The sequence below is a fragment of the Numenius arquata genome, chromosome 24 (genome assembly GCF_964106895.1).
Source record: "Numenius arquata chromosome 24, bNumArq3.hap1.1, whole genome shotgun sequence".
NCBI lineage: Eukaryota > Metazoa > Chordata > Aves > Charadriiformes > Scolopacidae > Numenius > Numenius arquata.
In genome coordinates this window covers 3,385,280-3,410,193 of record NC_133599.1, presented here as the reverse complement: position 1 = coordinate 3,410,193, position 24,914 = coordinate 3,385,280, and the positions used below count along the sequence as shown (strand labels likewise).

At 58.3% G+C, this 24,914-nt stretch overlaps 2 protein-coding genes across 2 annotated transcripts; both read left to right on the top strand.

Annotated features, from left to right (window-relative positions):
* The first annotated feature begins 12,367 nt into the window (after positions 1-12,367).
* PRELP (proline and arginine rich end leucine rich repeat protein) lies at positions 12,368-15,343 on the top strand. The gene is made up of 2 exons (XM_074163421.1): positions 12,368-13,304; positions 15,165-15,343. The coding sequence occupies exons 1-2, from the start codon at positions 12,368-12,370 to the stop codon at positions 15,341-15,343; spliced, it is 1,116 nt and encodes a 371-aa protein (XP_074019522.1).
* Positions 15,344-21,710: 6,367 nt separating this feature from the next.
* Positions 21,711-24,451, top strand: OPTC (opticin). Its single transcript, XM_074163444.1, has 6 exons — positions 21,711-21,935; positions 22,391-22,526; positions 23,444-23,602; positions 23,705-23,907; positions 24,046-24,141; positions 24,281-24,451. The coding sequence occupies exons 1-6, from the start codon at positions 21,711-21,713 to the stop codon at positions 24,449-24,451; spliced, it is 990 nt and encodes a 329-aa protein (XP_074019545.1).
* The last annotated feature ends 463 nt before the right edge of the window (positions 24,452-24,914 follow it).

Below are 24,914 nucleotides of genomic sequence, written 5' to 3'. Positions count from 1 at the left end.
CCAGGACCCTGGGATGATGCTCGGCCCCCGGCGCTGCGGCCGTGAGCTGATGTGCTCAGCAGCCCTCGGCCCCACTGCCAAGAGCTAATAAGCGGCTGCTCAGCCTTACAGGGGAAAAAAAAAAATAAAAAAAAAAAAAATGGGGGTTTGGACTTCTCTCCCTCAGAGAAATGAGTCGGATGATTTAATCCCCGAGAAATGTGAGGTTTGATGAATTCTGTCTCCCCTCCCTGCGCTTAAAGCAGCCACAAGAACAGCACAGGAGATGGGAGGCGGGGTAGGAAGGGGTGAGGGGGGGGCTCGGGGGAGTCGGTGGCCGTGGCACAGAGTCAGTGGAGCTGGTAGCCACACTATGGCCACCACTGGGGACAGGGCTTGACCTACTGTCACCCAGTCTGTGACAGGCAGCAGGGATGTGGTCCCCTTGTGCCACGATGCTGGTTCCCTACTGCTGGGCTGGTCCCCCAACCCCCTCCTTTCACTTGGCAGGGACCAAGGCTCCTCCAGGCTGTCCCAGCAATGAGTTTGCTGGGTCTCAGCCTCTCTTGGAAGGACTGCTCCTTCCCTATGGGGAGACCATTGCTTTCAGTTTGGCCTCGTTCCTGGGTGGGCTGGGAGGAGGGGGGTGATGGACTGGGTCCCGTTGGGATGGGCAGCGGGTGGTTTGGGTGAGGGCAGCATGGGGTCTGTGCCGGGGATGCAGAGGAGCCTTGGGGCTGGGATGTGAGCGCTTCCAGCCCAGTACTCAGACTGGGGTGTGTGTATGTGTGTGTGCGTCAGCCCCTCTGTGCCAAGGCTGTAAAGGAATAAAAATAAAAGCTTTGCATACCTCTGGAAATACTATGGGTTGTCTAAACAGAAAAGGTAGCTGGCTCCATGGCCCTGTGAGCGCAGAGCTCCCTTCTGCCTCAGTTTCCCTTGTGGATGATGGGGGATGCAGGTCCCCCTTTCTCCTCTTCTGCATCCTCAGCTCAGACTATGATGGGGAGCAGGACCAGCCGCTGGCCATGCCTGCTTCAGGGCAGGAGCTGCCAGGACTGTCCTGTTTTAGGCTGGCTCAAGGTGCTCGCTGGCTCCTCACGGAGTGTCACGTCTCTGGCAAAACCCGAGCGGAAAAGGGGTTTACGGCTGCGGGCAGGAAGCCACGGTGGGGTTCACATTCCTCCACTGTGTCTGCACTGGGAGCCAGCGCTGAGGGCGAGCACCTCACGGGCATTTTCCATTCCCTAACCCTTCCCTGGCTGCTGTAGTGCCTGGACTTGGGCACCCGGCGCATGGGGCTCTTCTCCAGGGGAGATTTACCCATCGGTTTAATGACCAAAGCAGCAGCTGTGCTCAAAACAGGGGTTATTTCTTACTTTTTCTCTCTTTTCTTTTAAACACCTGGCTGGGGCAGAGGTCAGCTGGCCTTTTCGGTTGCTTTTCTCACTCGGGAGTGAATGCAGCTTGTTCATTCCAGCCTGGCTCCGTCTCTGTCCCTCCACACTGGTGAAGCTCCATGTCCTGGTCCACGGGGGTTTTGGTCCCTAGTTTTGCTGTGAGATGCTCAGGGATGGATGGAGAGGCCAGGTCATGCCTGGGAAGAAGGAACAGGTATTTGGGATGAGCATATCTGCACAGAGGGAATGCAGGCCACTTCCTCCTCCTTTTGCCTCCCTCCCTCACTGTGTGCTGGGATCCCTGTGCTGGGGTGACCAAAGTGACATAAAATTCCTCCCCGGCCAAGCACTGACCTGAACCCGTGCATCCTCGTGCCTCTGGAGTGCTTTGGGCTGGGGTCTGCTTTGTTCAAGGGGGGGGACTTCGAGCACTTTCCACATGTCCCCTCGGCAGCCACACTCACAGAGCACGTTCCCAGGTGTTTCGAGGTGTTTGCTGGAGATGAAAACGTGGGCATGGAGCAGGCACGCTCTGCCCCTGCCCCACGTGCGGTCCGGGTGGGGGGAAGGAAGGACATCACGCAGCATCTCATCAAGGAGAGAGCGGGATCCATGCATTACACAGCAACATACTTTTCCCCTTCGCTCACTTCCCCCTCCAGAGCTTTGCTCAGAGCCAAGTGTTTCTCCCAGGCTCATGGTGACGCTCTCCCAGCTCTCTCCGGCTCTTGCCTGCGGAGGCTGCTGTGTGTTCCCCCCGGGGGGGAGGGGGCTGCAGCCCAGGGCTGGGATGAGCAGGAGCCTGTCCCTGGCTCCCGGTGAGGTCTGGGAGAAGCTGAGTTTAATTTTCCAGGCTGGTGGCCACCCAACACCAGTGGCAACACCCTGCGGTGGGGGAGACACGCAAAGCCCCAGGAGATCCATGGCTTCCCTAAAGGGCAGAGCAGCACCCTCTCACCACAGACCCAGGGGAATGAATCCGTCCCAAACCACCAGCCATCATTTTGGTGGGACCTCTGGGCTCCCCTGGTGCCTTCTCAGTGGCCCCTTCCCACGACACCGGTGGTGACGATGGAGAGCATGACTGGCTTGTGAGGCTTTGCTGCCAAACGCCTGAGATCTGACGTTTCGCAGAGAGCACACGCTGCTCTGACCAAGTGGCCGCAGGGGTATCTCAGGTTTCCTGCTGCTTTTTTTCTCCCCCCCCCCCATCCCCCACCCCCCCCCGGCTTCTGAAATTAAATTTTTAGCTCTCCAAAGGGAGTTTTGAGATCTGGCCATCAGAAAGAACCGCTGCGCCATAAATCATCTGTGTTTGTACAGCACCGAGCACGGCAGAGGCTTGGCTTGGGACAGGGTGGCTGATGCTGGGGTAACATAAAGAATAAGCATCTCCCTCTGGCCAAATAAACATTTTAAGCTGCTATTCCTGAGGAGTCCAGGCTGTGGTGTGGGGAAGGCGAGCCTGGTTTGAGGACAGCCCTTTGCTGGGCTGGGTTTGAGAAGGCTCCCGCGCTGGTTTGCTCGGCAAAATTCCCCTTCTTGAAACCCCTGGGACAAGGACCAAAGGTTCTTGGTGTGCCATGATGTTCCCTGGGGCTGTCCCCTCCGTGTTGTCCCCAGCCAGGGGAAAATGGAGGCGCTGTGGTAGCCTGAGCTGCAACAGCCGGGGGAGGCTGCGCTGATGGAGATCAGTGTGATGAAGTTCAGGGTGGGACCTTCTGCCAGGGGAAGGGGATGCTTATTTTAACTGATACAAGCCACTCACACGTGAGCACCATGATGTGGTGTATGAGGAGTCTGGCTGGGATGGATGGAGGAGGATGAGGGTACTCGCTTTGTCTAACATTTCCCAGCTGGAGATGATGGAGCCACTGGTTATAAGGGGGTTTTTTTGGCTCACATCCTTCCCTTGAAACTTCTGCTGCCTCTTGTCTGTGTTTCCTCGTTTGGGGTGGCTGCATGGCTGCCATTGACCCCTGCCGGGATGGCTGGAGTGACCGGTGCATGGCCAGGTGCCAAAACCTCACTGTGCCTGATGGGCTGGTGGGACGCAGCCGCTGAGCTCGTTGGGGACCGCATTCCTCCGTGTTTACCCGTTCAATGGCTGTCCCTTGTGTTGCCCTTGGTCGAGACAGGCCATTCTCCCAGCCCTGGCTCTGTCTCCCGGTGCTTTCATGCTCAAACATTTCCTCTCCTACCTCCGCCAGACCAAAGCGGTATTTCTGTTACAAACCTCTGCAGAACAAACAGGCCATGGCTGGGAAAGGGGATAAACTGAAGGGATGGGGGACCAGGGATGGCCGAGCTGCTACTAGCCCACAGCAGGGCCACTCAAACTGGGATCTCCCCAAGCCAACAAGAGCCTTAAGAACAGGTTTTCTCCATCATCCCCTTTGCCTGCAAGAGCAGGGCCAGATTCTGCTCCAGACGTAGAATAAACGGAGTGCGTGGTGCCCAGAGCCACGTTCAAGGCTGCAGCCTCTTGCGTCTTAAAAATTAAAAAGGACGTCTTTGAAGGTGGATTCCAAACTTGGACACCGAAAGAAATTCCTGCAGGAAGAAAATTCAACAAACAAAGTCCCTTGGCTGGGAGCAAAATTTATACTCACCAGATTTGCTGAAGGTTTTCGTGCTTCGCAGCAATGGGAGCTGTGTTAGCAGCTTCGCAGGTCGGACGGCGTGGTGGATGAGGTCTAGGGTGTGAAACCTTTCCATGCCCAGCATTGCAGGGCGGCTTTAGTGCAAGCAATTGCCCCATTTGGTGCCTCAGTTTCCCCCTTTCAGCACCCAGCTGAATATCCATTAGGTAGCAGGGGAAAAAAACCCCATGCAACATATCCCCGTGAATTTGGGAACTTTTGACTAGTTTTTTAAACAATTGGCACAAATCTCCAAACAGCATATTCCTTCCCTATTGATTCTGATCCTTCTCCAGCTGGCAAACACGTCTCCGTCTCAGCCCTTTGTTTAAACGATGTGAAATACCGATGTGGTTGTTCTTCATTCCTTTTCCTGGCTTGTGCTCGAGCTACCTGCTGGTTTTTAGGTATCCGAGAGTCCCATCTCACTGCAGGGTGAGGGCTGTGGCCTCAGACCATCCCTCTCCCGGCAGACAGCGAGCAGCACTCACCAACAACACTCTGGTTTTTGGGGTAAGGTGAAGGACACCGTGACGGGAACGAATATATTTAAGGGTTTGCAGGGCAAAATGGGGGAGTCCAGTGGGTGGGAACTTTTGGGGAGGCTCTGATTTTTGGCTGTTTGAACCTGCTGTTGGTAGCCACCATCAGCCGAGCGTGGGAGTGCAGGATTGGACCCTCCTGGAGGGCTGCCAGCCTCCGGTAGGGTTTGGGCTGGGTTTTCAATGAACCAAAACAGCTCAGGTTTCCTGGCCCTCACTGGAGGTGGGCTTGGCTGGAGAGAGGGCTGCTTGTGGGGAGGGAGAGGACCCCCTGCCCCCCTGAATCCCACATCCCAGGGATACCCGGGCTGGGGATGTCTGTAGGAGGGAGATCCCCACGGCTGTCTGAGAGCTGTGAATATGCAACAGGTCCCAGGCTGCCTCTGAGCTCCTCGGAGCAGAAATGTCCTCCCTGAGCACCCATGAACATGGGGTGCCCCAGGGGTCCCTTGGCCATGTCCCCTTGGTGCACAGCAGTTTTCCAGCCCAGGACCTGGCTGAGGCTCCATGTAAAACCCAGTGGCCTCCATGCCCATGGCTGCATGCCACTGTCATTGTTTCCTTCCCTTCTCTTTAGTAAGTGCCATCAGGATTTAAATTAAAGCTTATCACCAGCTGGGAGCGAATGAACCCTGCATCATGTTTTGCCGGGTGCCATCTGCCAGGCAGGAACAGAGACCCCAGCATGGGGCTTCCTCCCTTCAGCAGGCTTGGGGACAGCTGGAAGTCACTCTGTGCAGGTGGGGGACCCAGGTGGGACAGCCCTGGGGACAGGCTGGTGGGTGACACACGCTGAGCCCCCCGTGCTCTGCAGCTCCGTTGAGACTCAGCCGCGTCGCTGCAAAGCGCCGTCCCAAACACACGCTCCTGGAAAACAGGGGCCGGTGGCTAAGGGAAGAAGGGCTTATTTAAATTATTAATTAGCCTTGTTTTTTAAACACGGGCTCCGAGCAGCCTCCGCAGCAGACGGAATTGCTATTAAACGCCAGCCCTCCGGCAGGCAGGCCATGTGTGCGCAGCGGAGCCCGCAGCGCTTGGCTGCCAGATAAAGACGTTATTGTTGTCATCGTGCCTCCGTCCCAGCCCTCCGCCTCCCGCGCTCCCACCCACCCTGGGCCCGCGGCTCCCGGGAACAAAACCCCCGCGCTCGGCCGAGGCTCACTCGTGGAGGAGCCGAGAGGAGGAGGAGGAGGAGGAGGAGGAGGAGGAGGGAGACAGCCAGAGAGAAACTTGTCTTGGGGATTAATAAGAGGCAGGAGGAGGGAGAGGTGCACACAGGTAAGCTGTGGGGCAGGTGATTCCCGCCCCCCCAGGCTCTTCTCGCCTTGCCTGACCCTCCGACCCAGGGCACTGAACTGGTCCACGATGCTCCTGCCCTCTCCAGCCTCTCTTACATACAAAGCAGCATCTGCTCTTCCTTTCCTCCCTCCTTCCCCCCCCCTTTCCCTCTCCTCTTGTTGGTTTTTCTGTTCTTCAGCAGCTGGAGTCTTTGTTCCTTCCTTTTCCTCTTGTTGCAAGAGTTTTTTCTCGGCATGGGGCAGGCTGGGCTGGAGGGGTGGGGGGGCTGCAAACTCAGAGGAAAGTCCCAACTGTGATAGCATTGCAGCTGCTGCCAGGCACTTTCTGTGGGGGCAAGCGAGGACCTCCTTGTGTGTGTTGCCCCCCCCTGCACCGATCTGTGCTCTCACATGCTCACCAACCCCATGCACGCTTGTGTCTGGCTTTGCAGCCGGGGAGGCAGTGCTGGGGGAGCTAGGGGGGGCTGCACATCCCTGGGGCAGTCCCTTGCCTTGGAAAGAGCAGGGAAAGTATGTAAGGACTTGGGGGTGGGGGGGAGAGGCTGAGGGGAGCGGACACCTCTGGAACCAGGAGTGCTTCTCCGGTAGCATCGGGTCACCGTGACTTCCCTGCGCCGAGCACAGGCTCCCAGTTTGCAGCTGGATCTGCAGAAGGGTTGGGGGGGCTGCTCCCGTGGGAGAGGGGCTGTGCGCAGCCCCTCGCCCCCGTGCCGGAGTGGGGAGCAGGATTTTCCCTACCCTGTGGAGGGGACCAGCATCAGGCTGCTTTGAGAGCGAGGTGGGAGAGAGCAGCCAAACAACACCTCGATGCTTCAGGGGCACTTTTCAACAAGCTGCTTTTCTGCCTAAAACGTAGGTGGCAAAGCCCTTCTCTCCTGCCCCGCAGGCAGAGCCATGCCTGGACCACCTAAACCATCCCCAGGGCATGTAACACCGCTTTTGCTGCCTCCACCACCAAGATTTGAGCCAGCTCTGCTCCAGGCAGGCTCCTCTCTGCTCCTGCCGTGGGGAGAGCTGCCGTGTGGGTCCCAGCTCTTTGTCTCCGCTCCGGCAGAGGCAGGAGATGATGGGAGGAAGCAACAGGGCAGCGATGTTCGCTGAAGTCCCCTGGAGAAAGGATTTTGTCGCATGGGAGAGACTCATCCCAAGCCTGCCCTTCCCCGCCTGTTCGAGAGTTTTAGGAAAAGCATCTACAGGGCTGAAAGTGGAAATTCATCCCCTTGGCAGCTGAATGCAAAGCATGTCGCACATGAGGGCTTGGAAACTTTCCTGGGAGCCTGCGACCGAGGGCCTGCCTTATGTGGTGCTGGGCTGATGGCATCCCACAAACTGCTGGAGCTGGGTCCCAGAAAGCACCCTTTTTTTTGGCAGAGCCAGAAATGCAGGGTGCTGGGTGTCCCTGCTCCCCCCGGGAAAGGGGGAGGATGAGGGGCTGAGTGTTTTCACCTGGGAAGAGATAAAAGTGCAGCTGTGGGAGGTTTCTTCTGCCCTCGGGAAGAGGCTGGAGGGGAGGGATGAGGCAGCAGCAGCTGATAAGGCATCAGAGCAGTCTCTGGGGGGACCAAGGTGAGGCATTTGCTTGGAGGGGAGCAGGGTGTGCATGGGGGGCAGGCTCAGGGGCCAGGCTGTGGTCGCTTTGGTCGCATTTTCTCCCATGGTTTCCTTTTGTCTGTGTCCAGCCACTTCCACTGTGTGTGGCAGAGGGATCTGCGGGCGGGCTGAGCCTGGAGCAGCCCTGGGAAGGGTCGGGACATGCAGTGAGGGAGGGAGGAGGAGGAGGAGGGAGGAATTGCTGACACGGAAGAAGGCAGCAGAAAGGTGTTTTCTGCCAGGGCTGTCTTCCCACGGGCCCTGCAGCAGGAGGAGGTTGCTGGAGGGAGCAGTGAACACGACGAGCCTTTCGCAATGAGTCTGGTGACTGTGGTACAGTGAGGAAATGCTCCTGGCACGGGGAGGGACGCTGGAGCCGTGCATCACCGTCCCCGTGTCCTGTGGTCCTGGGGGTGAGCCCAAAAGTGTCGCTTGAGAGCCCAGGGAGCGTGTCTGAGCTGCTCTTTGGCAGGGTCTCCCGAGACATCCATCCCCTGGGTGGACACAGCACTGTCCCCGCAAGAGGAATGGCAGCGGGGGCTGAGCCCCTGCGGCTGCCTCGGCCGTGTGCCGGCTCCAGCCCCAGCCAAGGAGTCTGCCCGCGGCTCCTCTTCTCCCTGGGAAAATGCTGGGAAAGGGCGAGAAGAGCGGGTTGTTCCATCAGGGCTCAGCTCCCCAGGGGACCCTGGGGATGCCTGGGTGACAGCATGTCTGCCCTCCCCTCGGAGGACAGGCTTGTGTTGTATTTAGCCTTTTCCATCATTCCCAGCTCTCCAGTGCCGCTGGATAAAGAGCTCCCTGTTTCGGTTACAGCTGATCAGACCCAGGCTCTTCCACAGACATGAACAAGCTGTTGGACGTGGAGGGAAGCCGACAAGGGAGCTTTGCTGGCTCCTTTGGGTTATTTTTAGCTTGCCCTCCTTGTTCTGCTCCAACGTGCAGGTTCCCAGGCTGGGTGGGAGCATTTTTCCAGCCTGGGGAATGCAGGGATGACAGGAATTGGGAGTCCCAGTGGAAAAGCTGCGAAGGGAGCTAGCAGGGATAAGGGCAACCGACTGGAAAGGATCCCTGGTCCAGCCTTCTAGTCTTTCCCCCTTTCCTCCCAAAGTTAAAAGCTCCCTTTGTCCATCCCAGCCCCTCTGGAGGAACAGGGGTCCCTGAAGCATCGGTGATAGCTATCCAGAGCCAGCTGCTGCTCTCTGCCCATCTAACTGCTGCAAGGGGAGGGCAGGAGGTGCCCAAGGGAGAGGGCTAGGACTTCTGCCCGTGACAAATCCCCCCGTGACCTTTACATAGCTCGCTCTTGCCCCAGAGGTTGTGATTCTTGCCTGCCCTTGGCACCAGCGGCGGGGCTGGCAGTGAGCCCTGCTTGGGAGCTGTGGGCTAGTGGGACACAGCGAAGATAAACTATGTGGAAATCAAACACCAGTGGCATTTGGGGCTGGAATTTCCAGCTGTTGGGCCGATTTTTTTTTTTTTTTTGTCTATTGTAATGGGACGACTGAGGGAGCAGCTGCCTTTTTCTGGGAAAAACCTTGGGCTGGCATCTGTTGGGTGCCTTGGTCTTGCACCCAGGCCAAGCTGCTCAGCCCAGCCCGCAGCTCGGGAGGTGTCAGAACTGGTTTTGCCCATGAATCGAGCCTTTTCTCCGCACCGGGCAGCTGGTTTCCTGAATGCATTCATTGCTTCATGATTTAACTTTATTCCAGTTGCCTGGATTCCTTGTGGGTACCCGGGATCCGAGCTGTCCCGTCCGTCGGGGAGTGGTGAGAAAGGTCGAGCGGAGCGTCCGCAGAGCAGGCTCTGGCCACGGATTCGGCAGCCGGTGCTCGTGCGGAGTCAGGGTGTGGGATTTTGAAATCTGCCTTCTCGTGTTCACGCCAGTAAATTCAACTGCATGAAACTGGATGGAGAACAGACTGCCGGCTGCGTCGGGTCCGGGGAGAGCTGGCTTTGAACCTTCCAGCGCGTTGGAGGCAATTGTAAAACTTGTGGTGGCCTCGGGCTTGTTGCATCCCCGTTACTCGGGATGCAGGGCTGTTTGTGGGGGCTGTGGCTGTGAGCTGGCTTCCTGCAGATTGTTTGGAAGTGGGTCCCGCTTTCCCCGAGCGGGCTGGAGAGCGGTGGGCAGAGTCTCTGTGGGGTGGGGGGGCTGCAGCTTTGCAGGGAGAAGGCTGGTGGCATTGCTGCCAGCCCGGCTGCGATGGGCAGAGGGGTTGTGACGGTCCCCAGGGGGATGTGGCAGCGGGTTGCAGGTGGTAGAGCAGATAAAAGGGGCTGCGTCTGCCTCCTGACACTTTCCTTCTGTGCTGACAAATGCCACATGATGCTGTCGCTCGCCAGCCTGAATTTCTGGCTCGCTGACTATTTCTGCTAAATGCCGAGTCTCCAAACATCTGCAACGTTAAAGCCTCATGCAGAGGGGATGGTGCAGGCTGTGCAGGGCCAGGGTGTTCCTGGAAGGGCCGAGAGCTCAGCCAGCTCCTGAGACCAACAGGGTGACATCTCTGCCCTGTCTTCCACCCTCCCTGTGACATTGCCCGGGGCGGCTGCTGGGTGGCCCGAGCTGAGCATCGCCCTGCGAGTGGAAGGAGCCAAACGCCCGGATCGCAGCGTGTACTGGCTGGAATAGCGTGTCCCAGCTGCCTCCTCCCCTCCGCAACAGGCCAAACGCAGACCTCAGCCCCTGCCGCTCCCCGGGGCGTTGTGTGTGTTAAAATCCAGGTCTGAGTTTTTGCAGCGGAGGCAAAATCCCATGGAAAGGTCTGGGCCAAGGTTGCGGGGGGAGAGGCACGAGCAGGGAGGGATGTGGCTGGGAAAGGAGCGGGATGCTGCAGGGCCAGGGAGGGGACTGCACGTAGAGCAGCTCCCTGTCACGAATTTGCCCGTTCTCTGCAGCCTGACGCTGAATCTGAGCTCTGACAACACAGAAGCACGCACGTACGTCCCCAATGGGGAATTACTGCAGCACTGCCGTGCTGAATATCTGGCAGCATTCGGGCCCCATTGCTCTTCCCCTCTTCCTCCCTTCCCCCAGCAAGATGCCAGAGCTCTGATTGAAAACAGCAGGCATGTGAGGCTTGTAGGGTTAAACAGAGCCAGATGGGAGCAGAGCAAGACAAAAAGGAAAGTAAGAGCCTGGGCCTGGAGGGGGGGGCGAGAACAGGATCTTTTCTTGGAGAAAGTCAATTACTTGGAGTACCAGGAATGTGTGGGATCGCTTCAAAAGGACCGGGCTGGTGAAGCCCTGGGAGCAGTGGCCCATCCAGGCACCCTAAGGGCATTCCTGGGTGGGCTGTGGACCCGGTGGGAAGCTGTAACCAAAAGGGGGTTGGTGCGGCAGGGGCTACCCCAGCAGTGTTGGTCTGTGCTGCTCGCTGGTGGGACGAGGGCTGGGGATGGTTCCCTGCTGTTGCCCAAAGGCAAATGCAATGTGCCTGGCTCAGCCCTGCCTGTTTGCAGCTCCCACCCGGCATCCGAGTGGGGCCGGCTGTGCCCGGGTTGTCAGTGACCCCCCCAGGCATAACAGCAGCAAGATGCAAGCTCAACTCTGTCATCTTGCATTGGAAAGAGCAACGAGCCCAGAGAGCCTGATTTCTCTCCAGCATCACCAAAGGCTTCTGCCCCACGCTCCCATCCCAAGGCAGATGCTCCCTTTCCCAGGAGATCCACCTTCCTCGGAGTCTCCTCATCTTCCTTTCTGTCTTTCTCCCTGCCTCATCTTGCTTGATTCTCTTTCCCACCCTGCCTCTGCCGAGCTCCTCCATCTGCCTCGCCGTGCATCCAGCTCAGCCCCGTTCCTGCTGGGGTGACAAATGCCGCCGGGAAAAGCCTGGCGAACACCCCAAGGTATCTGCTGCCTGCCCAGGAAGCCCACAGCCTGGTCTGCTCCAGCTGGCCCCGGGGAGCGTCGCAGCATCCAAAGAACCTTCTGCACGGGGCTTTCTGGGGAGCTCATCTGCAACAAGCTGGATCCCTCCATCTTCCAAGGCATCCTCCTGGAGACCCACCAGCAACAGGCTGGCAGGGACCATTGCTGCTGTTCCAGGCAGCAGCAGAGAGGGCAGAGATGGGCCAGGCAGCCTCTGTGGGCTTGATAATGATCCAGAGAAGAGGGAAGGGTGGTATGTGTAAGGTGTTGGTCTGGAGTCCAGGAGAAACTCTGACGAGGGGCAAGCAGAGACCTCACCAGATCCCTCCAGATCTCTCACTTCTGCTGGGGCTCTCCCCACATAACCAGTCCAGCCCAGCACCCTGCAGTGGGACTGGAGGTGATGGATTGGTTCTTTGGGAAGCACAGGGAGCCGAATAGCCAAACACCTTCAGTATCACCCATGCGTAATCTTGCAAATGCCCTTTTTATCACACAGCCTTGAAAATGGGCTGTCCTGCATTAGAGCCTTGTCCCTGAAGCACAGGACCATCCATCTTCTGTGCCCCGCTAACTGCTGCTGGCCTCCTGATACTGTTGCTCAGCCAATTTGCTACTGAATCATTGATTTTTTGGCTCAAGTGCAAAATTAAGCCTAATCCATCAAGGCCTCTGAAGGGGCAATCCATCCTTCGGGGAGAGGGCATGGGAATGTTGGGACTCCCGGGGGGGCCAGGCTCTGCGGGGCTGTGCTGTGAGTGGCATGTGAAAAAAAGCCCAAACCAAACAAAAGAAGCCCACAATCCCTCTCATGGCATAAAGCTGAGCCAGAGAGAGGGGATCTCAGTGATTCATGCTCTAGAGAGGGGTTGGATTTAAAGATAACTTCCAAGGGGAAGGAGAGAAAATAGCAGGTAGGGATGTGGGGTAAATTCCTGCATGTCAGACTGCAGTGACGGGGGAGATGGGAGATGATGCGGTACCCAAATCAGGTGCTTCCTAACCCACCTCTCCTTGTTGCCTCCCTCAGGGAAACATCTGGACCATGAAGGTGGCCTTCAGATTGCTTTTCCCGCTTGTTCTTGTGCTGATCTCGGAGGTGAGCGGGCAGCGGAGGAAGCCCCCCCGGAAACCCACCCGCCCGCCTCCTGCATTTGTTGAGCCCGTCGAGCCCACAGAGCTGCCCCCACCCCTGCCACCGGGTCCCCCCTCCATCTTCCCCGACTGCCCCCGAGAATGCTACTGCCCCCCAGACTTCCCCTCTGCCCTCTACTGTGACAGCCGCAACCTGCGGAAGGTCCCCATCATCCCGTCCCGCATCCACTACCTCTACCTCCAGAACAACTTCATTGACGACCTCCCAGAGGAGTCCTTCAGGAATGCCACGGGGCTGAAATGGGTCAACCTAGACAACAATCGCATCCGGAAGGTGGACAGGCGGGTCCTGGAGAAGCTGGAAAACCTCATCTTCCTCTACATGGAGAAGAACCAGCTCAAGGAGGTGCCTGCCTTCCTGCCACCCAACCTGGAGCAGCTGCGTCTGAGCAGGAACCAGATCTCCAAGATCCCTGCTGGGGTCTTCAACAAGCTGGAGAACCTGGTGCTCTTGGACCTGCACCACAACAAGCTAAGCGATGGGGTCTTCAATAAAAACACCTTCAAGGGACTCAAGAACCTCATGCAACTCAACCTTGCCCACAACATCCTGAGGAAAATGCCCCCCGGGGTGCCCAGTGCCATCCACCAGCTCTTTCTGGACAGGAACAACATTGAAGACATCCCCAGTGACTACTTCAAGGAGTTCCCCAACCTGGCGTTCATCCGGCTCAATTACAACCAGATCTCTGACAAGGGGCTGCCCAAGAACTCCTTCAACCTCACCAACCTCCTGGTGTTGCACTTGGCCCACAACAAGCTCACCAATGTCCCTTTCATCAGCCCCAAGCTGGAGCACCTCTACCTGAATAACAACTCCATTGAAAGTGAGTTGCTCTGGCCGGTCGGGAGGCCATGGAGAGATCTGTTGGGGAGCGGATGGGCTTGGGGATGGCGTTTCATTGAAAAAGGGCATTTTTCACCCAGTGGGAGGTGAACTCTTCAAAGGGGGATGCAGTGGAGAGGAGCTGGGGGCTCTTTGCAGGTGAACAAGTCCCTCAGGGGGATGGGTTTGCATGTGGGGAAGAACAGCCCAAGGATAAGGGTAGCAGCAGAGGAGCAGGGCTAAATTCCCCTTGTTGCTGCAGGGATTTTCCTGTTCGTTGTCATGGGCAGCTCTTCTTTGGGGCCACCTGCCATCTAAATAGTTACTTCCCCTGCAGGGCTCAGAAATAGGGATATTTAAAAAGGAGAGTCTGTGCACATATTTTTAAGAACAGATGCCAAACACGCAGTTGAGATGGTTAGAAATAACCCAGCTTCGCTCTCGAGCTGAGCCTCGCGGAAGGAGGAATAGGGAGAACAAGGCTGTGATGGAGGTTGCCTTGGCAAACCAACTGGGGCAGTTTCACACCGTTCCAGGCAAAGCACCGCGATTTCATGGGAGAGGTGCTGGCCTGTGAAATGTGTACATAGAGCTAGCACATTCGAGAAGAAGACAGAGACCCGTTCATGGTCGCCCCAGATGTTTCTGCTATTAGAGGTCCAGCAATCTGCTCCCCTTGCTCTCTGTAGGGGGGCAAGAATGTGGTGCTCCTGCCAAAGACCTTCCATGTGCACCAGGAAAAGTGTGCTGGGCTCTTCTGTTTCTGGCTCCAGTGGGGTGTATGGGGCTGCAGGGCCCCCCCCCTCCCCCCCGGGCATTACTTACCTGTGAAGCAGCCACTGGGCAGGACAGTGGTCCCCACAAGTGGTGGAACACAAGGACTTCCACGCTGCAGTGTTGATTGTGCAGTGATGGTGTGTGGCTTTATAGGCAAAAGCGATCTGCTGCTGCAGAGGGGCTGTAAAATCACAGCCCATCTTTAAGTGGGCTGGATTCTGCCCAAACAGGGCTCTGAATGTGAGCTGGGAAGGGATGAGCAAGAAAGATGCTCTTGGCAGGCCAGCACTAATAGTGTTGTGGGACATGATGCCAGGGAGCGGGACAAAACCCTCACAAAGCCACCTCCCTTCTCTCCGGGGGTCACCGGAGTTGGTTCCCAGGGAATAGTGATGCAGTGATGAATGTCTGCTTCAAATGCTGGTTAATCTACATTTTATTTAATCAACACCAAGGGGGACCTTGGGGTGAAGGTGGTGACTGCTGCTGGCTTCACATACAATGGCACCCAAGTCCTGCTAGGGCTTTCCACAGAGAGAGGACACCTGGCTGTGCACATCACATCCCAGCTTGTCCTTTTGCCTATTATACCCAGCTTTTATAAGGTTTCAGTCCCCAGAGTTGGGTAACAACAGAAGAATCCCCAGGTTTATTTTCCGAAATGCAGGCCCTGGGGTGGGGAGGAACACGTGGAAATCCAGAAGTGAGCAACGAGCCGGTTATTGACGTTATCTTCAGCATAACGGTGCCGGAGCATGTTTCCTTGATGTTTTTTTTTTGAAGGCTTAGGGTCGGCTCGGCAGGTTTCATGTTTGAAATAATCCCTTTTCTCTCTCAAATGACACTGCATCCCTCACCGCGCTTTGGCTGAACGTGACCTACTTCACTTCTGAACAAAAGCAAAGATTTTCTTCTCGCTGGGGCTGTGCCGTCTCCTGCGAGAGGCTGTGGATTTTCCCCCTCGGTAGCAAAGCAATCTCATTTTGGGGTTCAACAGGCAGGCAGGGAGAGGGGGGTCTCTAGCATCGCTCTCTGCCTTCCCTTTACTCTAACTGCAATCCCGCTTTTCCTCCCCTCCCTGCAGAAATCAACGGGACACAGATCTGCCCCACCTCGCTGATGTCCATCCACGACTTCTCCCCCTCTGACCTGGACAGCGTGCCCCGGCTCCGGTACCTGCGGCTGGATGGGAACCTCCTGAAACCCCCCATCCCCTTGGACCTGATGATGTGTTTCCGCCTCCTGCAGTCCGTGGTTTTCTAACCCTGCCCTGCCTCTCCCAGGACTTGGCTTTGCACAGAGACTTGACCCCCATCGGTGTTTGACACGTGGGACCCTCTTTGCCTCCCTCTCCCCCTCCTCACACCCCGCCTCCATCCCTCTTGCCTTTCCCCCTTCTTCTCTCCCCTGCAGTGGCCGTGGACACGTGTGGCATGTGTGTCCTTGGGGACCACTGTCTGCAGGACAGCACCGTGTGGCAGCAGCAGCCATCCCAGGTCGCAACATCAGCCCGGGGTGGCTGCCGCGCTCACCCCAGTTCCCTGCCTGGGGGCTCTGCCTTCTCTGCCCTCACCCAGGCCAGCCCTGGAGCTGGCTCTGTCCCTCCCCTTCCACCCGGCAAAGTTTCAGGAGGCTGGATTTGGTCCAAGCCAAAGGCATCTCCGGATGGAGCTGAGAAGGGAGCCCAAGGGGGCCACCTCGCTGCAGGACTCGGGTCATATCATAGCTCTGGGTGGCTGCACCCGGAGAGCCCGCGATGTCCCTGGGGACAAATCCCCTGCGGTGGAGATGGGGGAGGGATGCCCTGGGCTGGGGTTCAAGGGTGATGCTGGGTGTACGGGCGGCGGGGGGGCCGGGGGAGCAGGATCCGTGCGGGGCGGAGGGTGGCCGGCAGGACCGGCAACGACACCTCGTGGCCAGAGCCACGTCCCGGGGCCCCGGGCGAGGGACACGCTCCTCCCGCCTGGGCCCTCCCGGGGGGGGGGGGGGGGACTTTGACCTTGGCTCCGCATTGCTCTGGTGGTGGGAATTTGGCAGGGGGGAGCAGGAAGGGTGTCCGGCCCCCACAGCTGGAGCTGGGCTCTCCGGTGCCCTGGGTGGGTTGCACCTTCCCCGCAGCAACGTGCTACGCGCCCTCCTTTGCAAGACCAGCTCCCCCCCCAAGCTTTTACCCCTCCCAGGCTCCCCCCCCCGCCCCCCCCCGGCATCATCGGTCCACGGTGCCGCATCCTGCATCCTCCCGCCGCCCTGTGCTGTGGAGATGCGGGGTCAGCGCATCGCCCGCGCTCCGCTGCTTCCAGCTAAACCCTGCCCTCCGCTATGCAGGACCCAAAGCCTGCGGGACCCCCATGCCACCGACCTGTCCTGGGCATGGGACCCCCCCCCCCCCCTCCCCGGGGGCAGAGCAGAGCCAGCTGCTTTGCAGCGATGCCAGTGGGACCCTCACCCTCGTATTTAGGTACCGGGGGGCAGATGCTGATGTGGGTGTAAACCCGGGTTGTGCCGACCCATGAGATCTCCGCTCTGCTCTCACAGTCCCTCTGCCCTCCTGCCTTGACTCCCATCTCCTGGAAGTTTTATTCTCTCTTCCTTCCTTGAACCAAACACACATGACTGGTTTTACTTTTTTTTTTTTTTTTTTTAGAAAAAAAAATGAAAGAAAAAGAAAAGGGAAGAATTTACTCTGTTTGGAAAAGCTATTTTTTATTTCCCTCTCTCCCTCTCTTCACATGTATCGCTTCCCTCTTTGATAGCTGTACCTGCATATATAGGGTGTCCGGGTTTAGGGGGGATTATACTCTTTTTTTTCTTCCTGAATCTCAGGATTTAGATTTAAGGTCGAGCATTAGAGGAAAAAAAAAACCCTGAAATAAGCATTAAAGCAATAAACCAAAGAAACCAGCTGTTACCTCCTTTGTGTTCAGCCACTAAAACTGACCCTTCTCTGAGATGGGCATGGATGGGCACCATGTCCCCCTCCCTGGGAACGGGACAGGGGTGATCCCCACAGCCTGGGGACACACCAGCGACCCTGCAAACTGGGTGCTCCCCCCTTCCCAATGCTGGAAGGTTCATTAAGCCCCTGTGCTAATTCAGGCTTGTTTTCTCATAATAAAAGTCTGTTCTCCAAATCTTCCTCCAGTGGGCTTTAGTGGGTTCGACAGGTTTCAACCTTAAACCCGGAGACCCTATGTATATATTTATATATAATGTGTATATATACTGGTAGACTGTACAGATATATCTAGAGACATATGTAGTTCTCGACTGATTTCAACTTAATGGTATTTTCACTCCTACTCTCCGCAGCAGTGAAAATAAAATGATTCACAAGGGACTCAGCGCCGCGGTCAGACCTGCCTTTCTCTGATCCATCCTCATCTTCCTCGCTGTGCGGGAGCTGCCACCGCTTCATTCAGGACCAGATTTCCTCCATTGGGGTCATTTTCTCCTACGGTTGGAGCTTGGGAGACCCTGGGGGTCCTGGCAATGGGAGGCTGAAAGGGTTGGGGGTCATTTGTGGTGTGTTCCCATGCTCGAGGTGGTGCTGGGTTGGACCCACAGGCAGCACCAGCATCAAAGCAGGAGGGTTATGGTGCATGTGCCTGTCTTAAGGAGCAACTCTAATTAACAGAGCCCAACTTGGGCTGCAGCTGCCAGGTTCTTGGCTGCAGCTGATGGGTGTTATCACCCCTGCAAGCTGGCTGGGAGAAGCCGATGGCTGGGCAGGTTGTGTGAACTCGGGCTGAGCTGCCCCCGTGTCACCTTGGTGCTCCCAGGGAAACTGGACAAACATCCCCAAGGTGAGTTTTCCCCAGGGGGCAGCATGGAGGGGTTCTAGGGAATGCGTGGGGGCAGCTAGTGGGGGAGGCATCTCTCCCACCCACAGCAATGAGCCTGGATCCATCCCCGGGGCTGCGGTCGTGTGGGGTGCGCGTGTGTTTTTCACACGAGCAGAACGGGTGTAGGCAGCGACTTTAATTCTTCTGCCCGTCGCTACAGCTTCGGGGTGGGGGGGGGGAAAAATCTCCTCTCGCTGCTGCTCTCCCCATGTGAATCATGAGCAGAGAGGGAGGAGGACTGTGGGTGTGGGTGCGAACGCATGGGCTGCGGCGTGGGGCTGCTCACGGGAGCGTGCACGCCGGCAGGAGGGGGATGCGTGTGTGTGTGTGAGTGTGCACAAGAGCGGGCACAAGGCAGTGAGTTGCCCTTATGGTTTTGGTGCTGGAGAATAAAATCTCCGTAATTTGTGATCGGGGCATGAATCGTGTGCTCCCGGGTGTGCATTCACTCGCTACCTCCCCGGGGCAACTCAATCCCTGTGTCCCTGGGGAGCCGAGTGCTGCAAAAACAGGGGGGCTTCTTTCTTCTCTCCGCACACAGCTTGCTGTGCTGGCCTGGGAATGGGAGCTGGGCTGGCGGCGTGGGAAGCCCCCACCCCGCCGTGTGTGTCACAGGGTCATGGGGAAGGCTGGAAACCCCTCGTTTTTGGATATTGAGGGGGCTGCCAGGGTGGGCATCAAAGGGGGCTCCCCTGTACGATGCATGCTGATCTTCCTGGGGGTGGGGAGAAGGCAACGGGCCCATTGGGGAGCAGGTAGGTATGGTGAGGGGCAGTTTGGATAAGGTTGAGGGAGTTCAAATCAAGCCCCCTTGCAGCTGGTGATGCCCCCATCCCATTTGTGGGTGCCTGAGCAGGGACCTCCCCTATTGTGAGGATCTAGACTGACCCTTTGGGTGATGCCATCCATACAGATGTTTGCTGTGGCTGCTGAGGTGCTTCTGCCTCTGGGGACAAGGAAAAGTGGGCACAGGGATGGATACCGGCTGCCTCTCCAGGGCCACAAAACCACTGCCCCACAGACATCACTGGCCCAGGGACATTCACCAGTCCCAGCACCTCCCAGGCTTTTACTTTGCAGCAGTTTCCCCTGTTCTGGGCTGCCGGGCAGGAGCTGGTCCCCCATCTCCCCCCAACTTGGAGCAGAAGGTGCCATCTGAAAGCTGGGTCCCCTCCAGCCGCACTGGACCCAAGCCCCCATTCCCTGGGGAGGGGACAACTCTGCAGCCAACCCTGGAGAAGTGCCCGCAGCCCCTCCAAGGAGCAGAGGCACCGGGTCAGCCGTAATGCCACCTCCCAGCTGCCACATCGCCTCCATCACGGTGGCTGCCGAGCCGCCTAATGAGGGGCTTAATGAAGATTAGCAGCAGCCATTTGCTCCGATCTGTGCAGAGCGGGACTGGAGCTGCCCTGGCAGGGGGGACGCCGGGGGCTGGGGGGTGAGGGGGCTGCGGGTGCGTTGCTGAGACTCATGCCCACTGGTGGGGGTGCTGTCAGGGTGTCCCCGCCTGCCCAGTAAGCACCAGCAGATGGGTGCGACGTCTCGGGTGGGTGAGCGTGGGGGCTGCGAGCTGCCTGCGAGAGAGAGGAACATTTTTATGGTGGTGGGTGGCTGTGTGTGCACAGGGCTGACCAGCGTTGCCAGGGGCCCGTGGGTCCGTCGTGTACACCCAGCCCGTCCTGGGGTGTCCCAACCCCACAGGACACCTCCCCGGCAACGATATCCCACCCCCACCAAGGATGAAGCAGGGCCACAGCCCCCCCAGCTGAGCCCTACGTGGGGGGTATCAAGCAGTCCTCGTGCCACAGGGCATGTGGGTGCACGCAGGGGGAGATGGGGAATGTCTCCCATCCTACCCCAGTGGGGGGAGCTGCACTGTCCCCCCCACTATCCACATCAGCTCCCCCTCCCCAAACCACCCCCATGTTTCCAAAGCAACGGTTCGCAGAGGGGCGAGCGGCGCTGAGCCCTGCGGGAGGCAAGGGGGGCGGACGAGCTGAATATCGCCAGCCATCTGGCTGCTGGGGTGGGTCTGTGCAGCCCCCCAAATTCTGTGTAGCGGCGGGTGCCCCCAACACCCTCCCCAGGGCTGGGGTACTCACCGCGCCACAGGGTCCCACCCAACTGAAACCCAGATCAGCAAGGGAGGACTGCGCCTGCTGCTTTGCTGTTCCTGCATCCCTGGGGATGTCCACAGCTGGAAATCGCTCTGTGGCTTGGCAAAATGTTTGGGGATGTTTGGGGCAGAGATGAAGCTGGCTCTGTCCCCTCTGCTCAGGGCTGTGTGTCCCCATCACCCATGGCGACACCGGGACAGGGAGCACAGTCTGCTCCCTCTCCCATCCCGTCCCCCCCCGGACACAAGCCTGGGCTGTTGGAGGACAGCCACCATTGGGGCTGGCTCACCCCTGGGGACAATATAATATCCCAGTGGGGGGCTGCCAGCTTGAATGGCCGCATCCTGCCTCTCCCCTCGGCCATGCCAAGCCCCTCTGTGCAGCCCCCCCCTCCTCTCCATGCATTAAAAGCCCGGTAGCCCTTCCCCAGGCAGTGCACTAGCCCCCGGGACCAGAACAGGGCTCTCCCACGCTGAGGCAGAGGGGAAAGGGGGTACGTCCATGCTGTCTTCTTTCTGCTCCTCCAGTGCTGAGCAGAGCCCCACTGGGCTGGGGTGAGCTATGGGGCTGGGGGGGTTGTGGGCCGGCGATGTGTGCGGGGGGCTCAATGCATTCATAAAGGTTTGATCTGTGGGAAACGGGCAGAAATAAGGGAGCAGCATCCTCAGTCTGGGGCGCAAAAACTCTGGGCTGGGGTGAACTGTGGGGCCAAGAGGGCCGGGGGCTGGCGATGCATGAGGGGGCGCTCATTGCACTCCTAAAGGTTTGATGTGTGGGAAACGGGCAGAAATTAGCGGTGCAAAAGCTCTGGGCTGGGTCATTGATTTTGCCTTTGGTTTGGGAGAGATGTGTGGGAGGCTGCTGGGTGCCGGGCCCCCCTCCGCCTGCTCCACTGTGGATGTACAGCCCGTTGGGTGGGCGATGCTGTGGCACCTGGTGGGTGCTGGGGACCCATGTGCGGGGCCCAGCTTTGGGTGGAAGTGAGCTCCTTTTGGGAATGGACCCCAGAGCCGGGCGGTGTCCCCGTGCCAGCATCCCTTGTGCTCAGGGTCGAGTCCTCTGGTCACCTCCAGGGCTGGCTTCCCCGGGATGCTGGAGGCTGAGAAACAGCATCTCAGGGCTTTGGACCCAGGTGTAGGAGCAAGGGGGACCAAAGGAGAGAGTGCTAGGACTCCTGGCGTCCTTTCTGCTTTGCTGCTGGGTTTACTGGGCCAGCCACCAGCTTCACCCACCGCCTTGAGGGGCTGGAGCAGGACCCTGACCCCCCCACATCACCTCCCAGCTCCCTCACCGCCTCCTCGGGGCTGGGAAAGCCGGGAAGAGAGGGCAGCCCAGCCCGGCCGCGGGGCCTCTCCTGCACAGCCCTCCAGCCGAGCGTGAAATGGGCTGAAAAGAAAAGGGACGGCGTAATGTTCCTGGGGCCGGGGGGCGGGGGAGGCCATTTGTCCCCCGTGGTGGCCGCAGTCCCCACCACGGCTGCAGAGCGGGGCTGGCTGTGGCCGCTGTGTCGGTCCTGCCTTCCCGTCCCTCTTCATTTTCACCGCTTTGTCACCATTTCAGGGCACCCGGTCCCCTCCTGCTCTGCTTTGCTGGATCTGTTGGACCCCTGGGACCCCTGGGACTGTGGTCCTCAGTGCTGTCCTCGGAGCGGTGACGCCGGCGGGGTGCAGGATGCGGACCCTGGCCTGGCTGGGCATCGCCAGCCTGTGTCTGAGGGCAGCTTGGGCTGTCCCAGCCAAGGAGGAGAGGAGGAAGGCAGAGAAGCCGAAAGCTGACCTTGCACTCTATGAAAACCTGGACCTGGACAACTACGACCTGACATTGGACAACTATGGCGAGATCCTGGACCTGAGCAACTACGAGGAGCTCTACGACTACGGTGACCTTGCTCCGAAGGTGAGGGGGACGCAGGAGAGCAGGTCTTCCCTGGGTGCATCCTGAGGAAGGGGCTTGGTCCAAGGGATGGATGGGGCACAGTTGGAGAACCAGCCTCTTGCACAAGCCAATGAGCCCTGGTGACTCTTCCACAGCTCTTGCTGGTGGTAGGAAAGGCTTTGCCTGACCCCGACCTCCTCTGGCTTCCTTGTCCCCTGCCAGTGCCTGGCCAGAGCACTGCTGCAGGACAGCTCATGGTCAGGATGAGAGGAATCTGGGACATGAGTCTTCCCACATCCCTCTGGGCAAATAGGGAGGGTGTTTTCTGAAGCCCTGAGCTAGGAGAGCTCTCCGGGGAGGAGCTGGCTTTCCAATAAGACCTACCCAGTGCCCTTGACCCCTTGGCCAGAGCCTCCTGCGGGAGCGGGAGGACTCGCTCGGCCACCCCAGCCCTCACGCCCAGGCTGTGTTTGCAGATCGAGGTTGGCACCCTGGCTCCTCGCCCCAAGGACCCGGCGGCTCTCCCAAACCAGGGTGCCACGGCTGAACCCCCAAAGCTGCAGCCTCCGACCACCTCCGGCCCCATCCACCCAGCACCCGTCCCCACGCAGGGTGAGTGCAGACCCCTGGGAGCAGCATGAAGGTGGGGTTTGGTCCCCATGGGATGCAGCCATATATCCCAGGGGTGGTGGGACCAGTGCTCAGGAGAAAAGGGGAGCAAATCTTTCTGCCACCAGCAGACAGCAGCAGTTATTTGCTCTGCCTGGGGTGTTGGGGGTGCGCCTTATCACACAGCAGGCAGGAGGAGACATTTCTGGGAAACAAGAGCTCCAGCAAAGCAGCAACATTTTAATGAGCAGAGGCATTGCGACAGTCGGACAGAGTAGCAATTAGATTAGTGACAATTAAAATCCTGTGGCGAGGGATAAATATCTTTATTCATTTTCTGTCACTCTGGACTGGGACAAATTAAGTAGGAGGCAAAGGGAAATTGTTGCCTTGCTGCTTTGAACTCCCCCACTAATGGATACTGAGTCTCGCGGGCGCTGGGGGGAGAGGAGAGGGAGCATGTGCATGGCTGGGGGGACACGGCTTTAGCTCTCCTGTTGCCCCTGCCCAGCTTGCTGGGACCCTCACTCAGCCAAGACAGATGTTTTTGCTGTATGAAAAACTGTTTTCTTTTGTTCCATTTCGTTCTGTGAAAGAAAATAAGGGGGCCAAGAGAGCCCTGGGTGTAACGCTGCTGTGCTTGGCAACCTCGCATCTCCCCCTCTCCCGCGGGAGGTATTTGGCCCTGAGCAGCTTCATTTATTAGCAGCTCTTTTGGCTGGGAGTTTCTGGCCCTTCCCTTGATGAGGTGCCCTGGGCTGTTTCGCTGATGAAGGTGCTGTGACAGCTCTGGGTGCTAAAGACCCCCAGCACGGGCAGGGGTGCGAATGTCCCCCCGTCTCCCTGCATGCTGGGGTGCTTTGGGGGAGGAGGGGAATGGGGGAGCCGTACCATGCCATGGGCCACCTCTGCACCCCCAGCCCTGCCCAGCTGCCTGCTCTGCCTGTGCATCGGCACCTCTGTCTACTGCGACGATGCCAACCTGGAGCACATCCCACTGCTGCCGCCGGAGACCACCTACCTCTACGCCCGCTTCAACCGCATCGGCACCATCCGGGCCAGCGATTTCATGGGGCTGAGTACGTTCAGGCAAGGGAAGGGCCAGGCTCTGCAATGGGGCATGGGGGGTATAAGTAGTTCTGCGTAGGTCCCTGTTCATCCTCTCCCTCCTCTCCCACCAGAGAAGCTGAAGCGAATAGACCTGACCAGCAATTTCATCTCCTGGGCGGACGTAGATGCCTTCCGCCTGCTCCCCAGCCTGCAGGAGCTCATCCTGCCCGAGAACAGGCTGACGGCACTGCCCGAGCTGCCCCGCAGCATCATCCGGCTGGATGCCCGTCTCAACAGGATCCCCAGCACCGGCCTCCAGCCTGAAGCTTTCCGGGTGGGTGCTGGGGCTGCCGGTGGATGAATCCAGGCTGGTTTTAGCCCAAACCTGCCAGGCCAAGGGGTAACGAGGATGATGCAGAGGGCTGGAGCAGGGCTGGGAGCAGGGAGGTTCATCTCTCCCCTCTTCTCCCAGGAGCTGAAGCAGCTGCAGTTTCTCCACCTGTCCGATAACCAGTTGGACTATATCCCGGCGCCTCTGCCCCAGAGCCTGCGCTCCCTGCACCTCCAGGTGAGACGAGCCCGGACCCAGGCTTGTCTGTACTTGAGTCTAGCAGATTCCACCACCATCTTCTCCTCCTCCTCCTCCTTTTCCTCCTCCTCTCCCACATCGCTTTGACTCTGATTTTGCTCTTTTCCTCCCTGGACAGAACAACAACATCCAGACCATGCATGAGGACACGTTCTGTGACAGCCAAGACCACAGCCAGATCCGCAGGGCGCTGGAGGACATCCGCCTCGACGGCAACCCCATCAACCTCAGCCTCTTCCCCAACGCCTATTTCTGCCTGCCCCGCCTGCCCACGGGTCGATTCTTCTGAGCCCCACAACCCCAAGGCCAGGAACTGAGGGCAAGCATCCCCAGACCCCCACCCTGGACCCTGCTGCCCCATGGAGAATGTGGGGTTAGGGCAGGTGCATTGAATCTTGGTGTGAGCTGAGCCTCTGTGTAGGGGTGAACTCGGTTCTGGGGCACACAGAGCAGGGGTTGGGCAGCTTTAATAAAATGAAGACTTTAAAAATTCATTTAGTGTTTTATTCTCAACAGTGAGAGCAGTGGAAAACCCTCACGCAGCCCCAGCCCAGCAGCTGCCTTGTGAACCACGCTGGTTTGCAGACATAGACACTTCCCCATGTCCCACTTTTTCCTTGATTCCCTCCTAGGACCTTGGGAAGACCCCTCCGTGTCTGCTTTCAGGGTTTCCTGGCCAGAGACTCTGAGCTGCCTTGCTCCAGAGAGGTGATGCTTTGGCCACATCAAGTTTCACCTGTGTGATCGGGCTG

What these genes read in the sequence shown, in the direction of transcription:
- PRELP (XM_074163421.1), top strand. Translation starts at nt 12,368, where the DNA reads ATGAAGGTGGCCTTCAGATTGCTTTTCCCGCTTGTTCTTGTGCTGATC. An exon ending in GAATAACAACTCCATTGAAA is followed by an intron (nt 13,305 to 15,164) that starts GTGAGTTGCTCT and finishes CCCTCCCTGCAG; the next exon opens with AAATCAACGGGACACAGATC.
- OPTC (XM_074163444.1), top strand. Translation starts at nt 21,711, where the DNA reads ATGCGGACCCTGGCCTGGCTGGGCATCGCCAGCCTGTGTCTGAGGGCA. An exon ending in CAGCGATTTCATGGGGCTGA is followed by an intron (nt 23,603 to 23,704) that starts GTACGTTCAGGC and finishes CTCTCCCACCAG; the next exon opens with AGAAGCTGAAGCGAATAGAC. An exon ending in TGCGCTCCCTGCACCTCCAG is followed by an intron (nt 24,142 to 24,280) that starts GTGAGACGAGCC and finishes CTCCCTGGACAG; the next exon opens with AACAACAACATCCAGACCAT.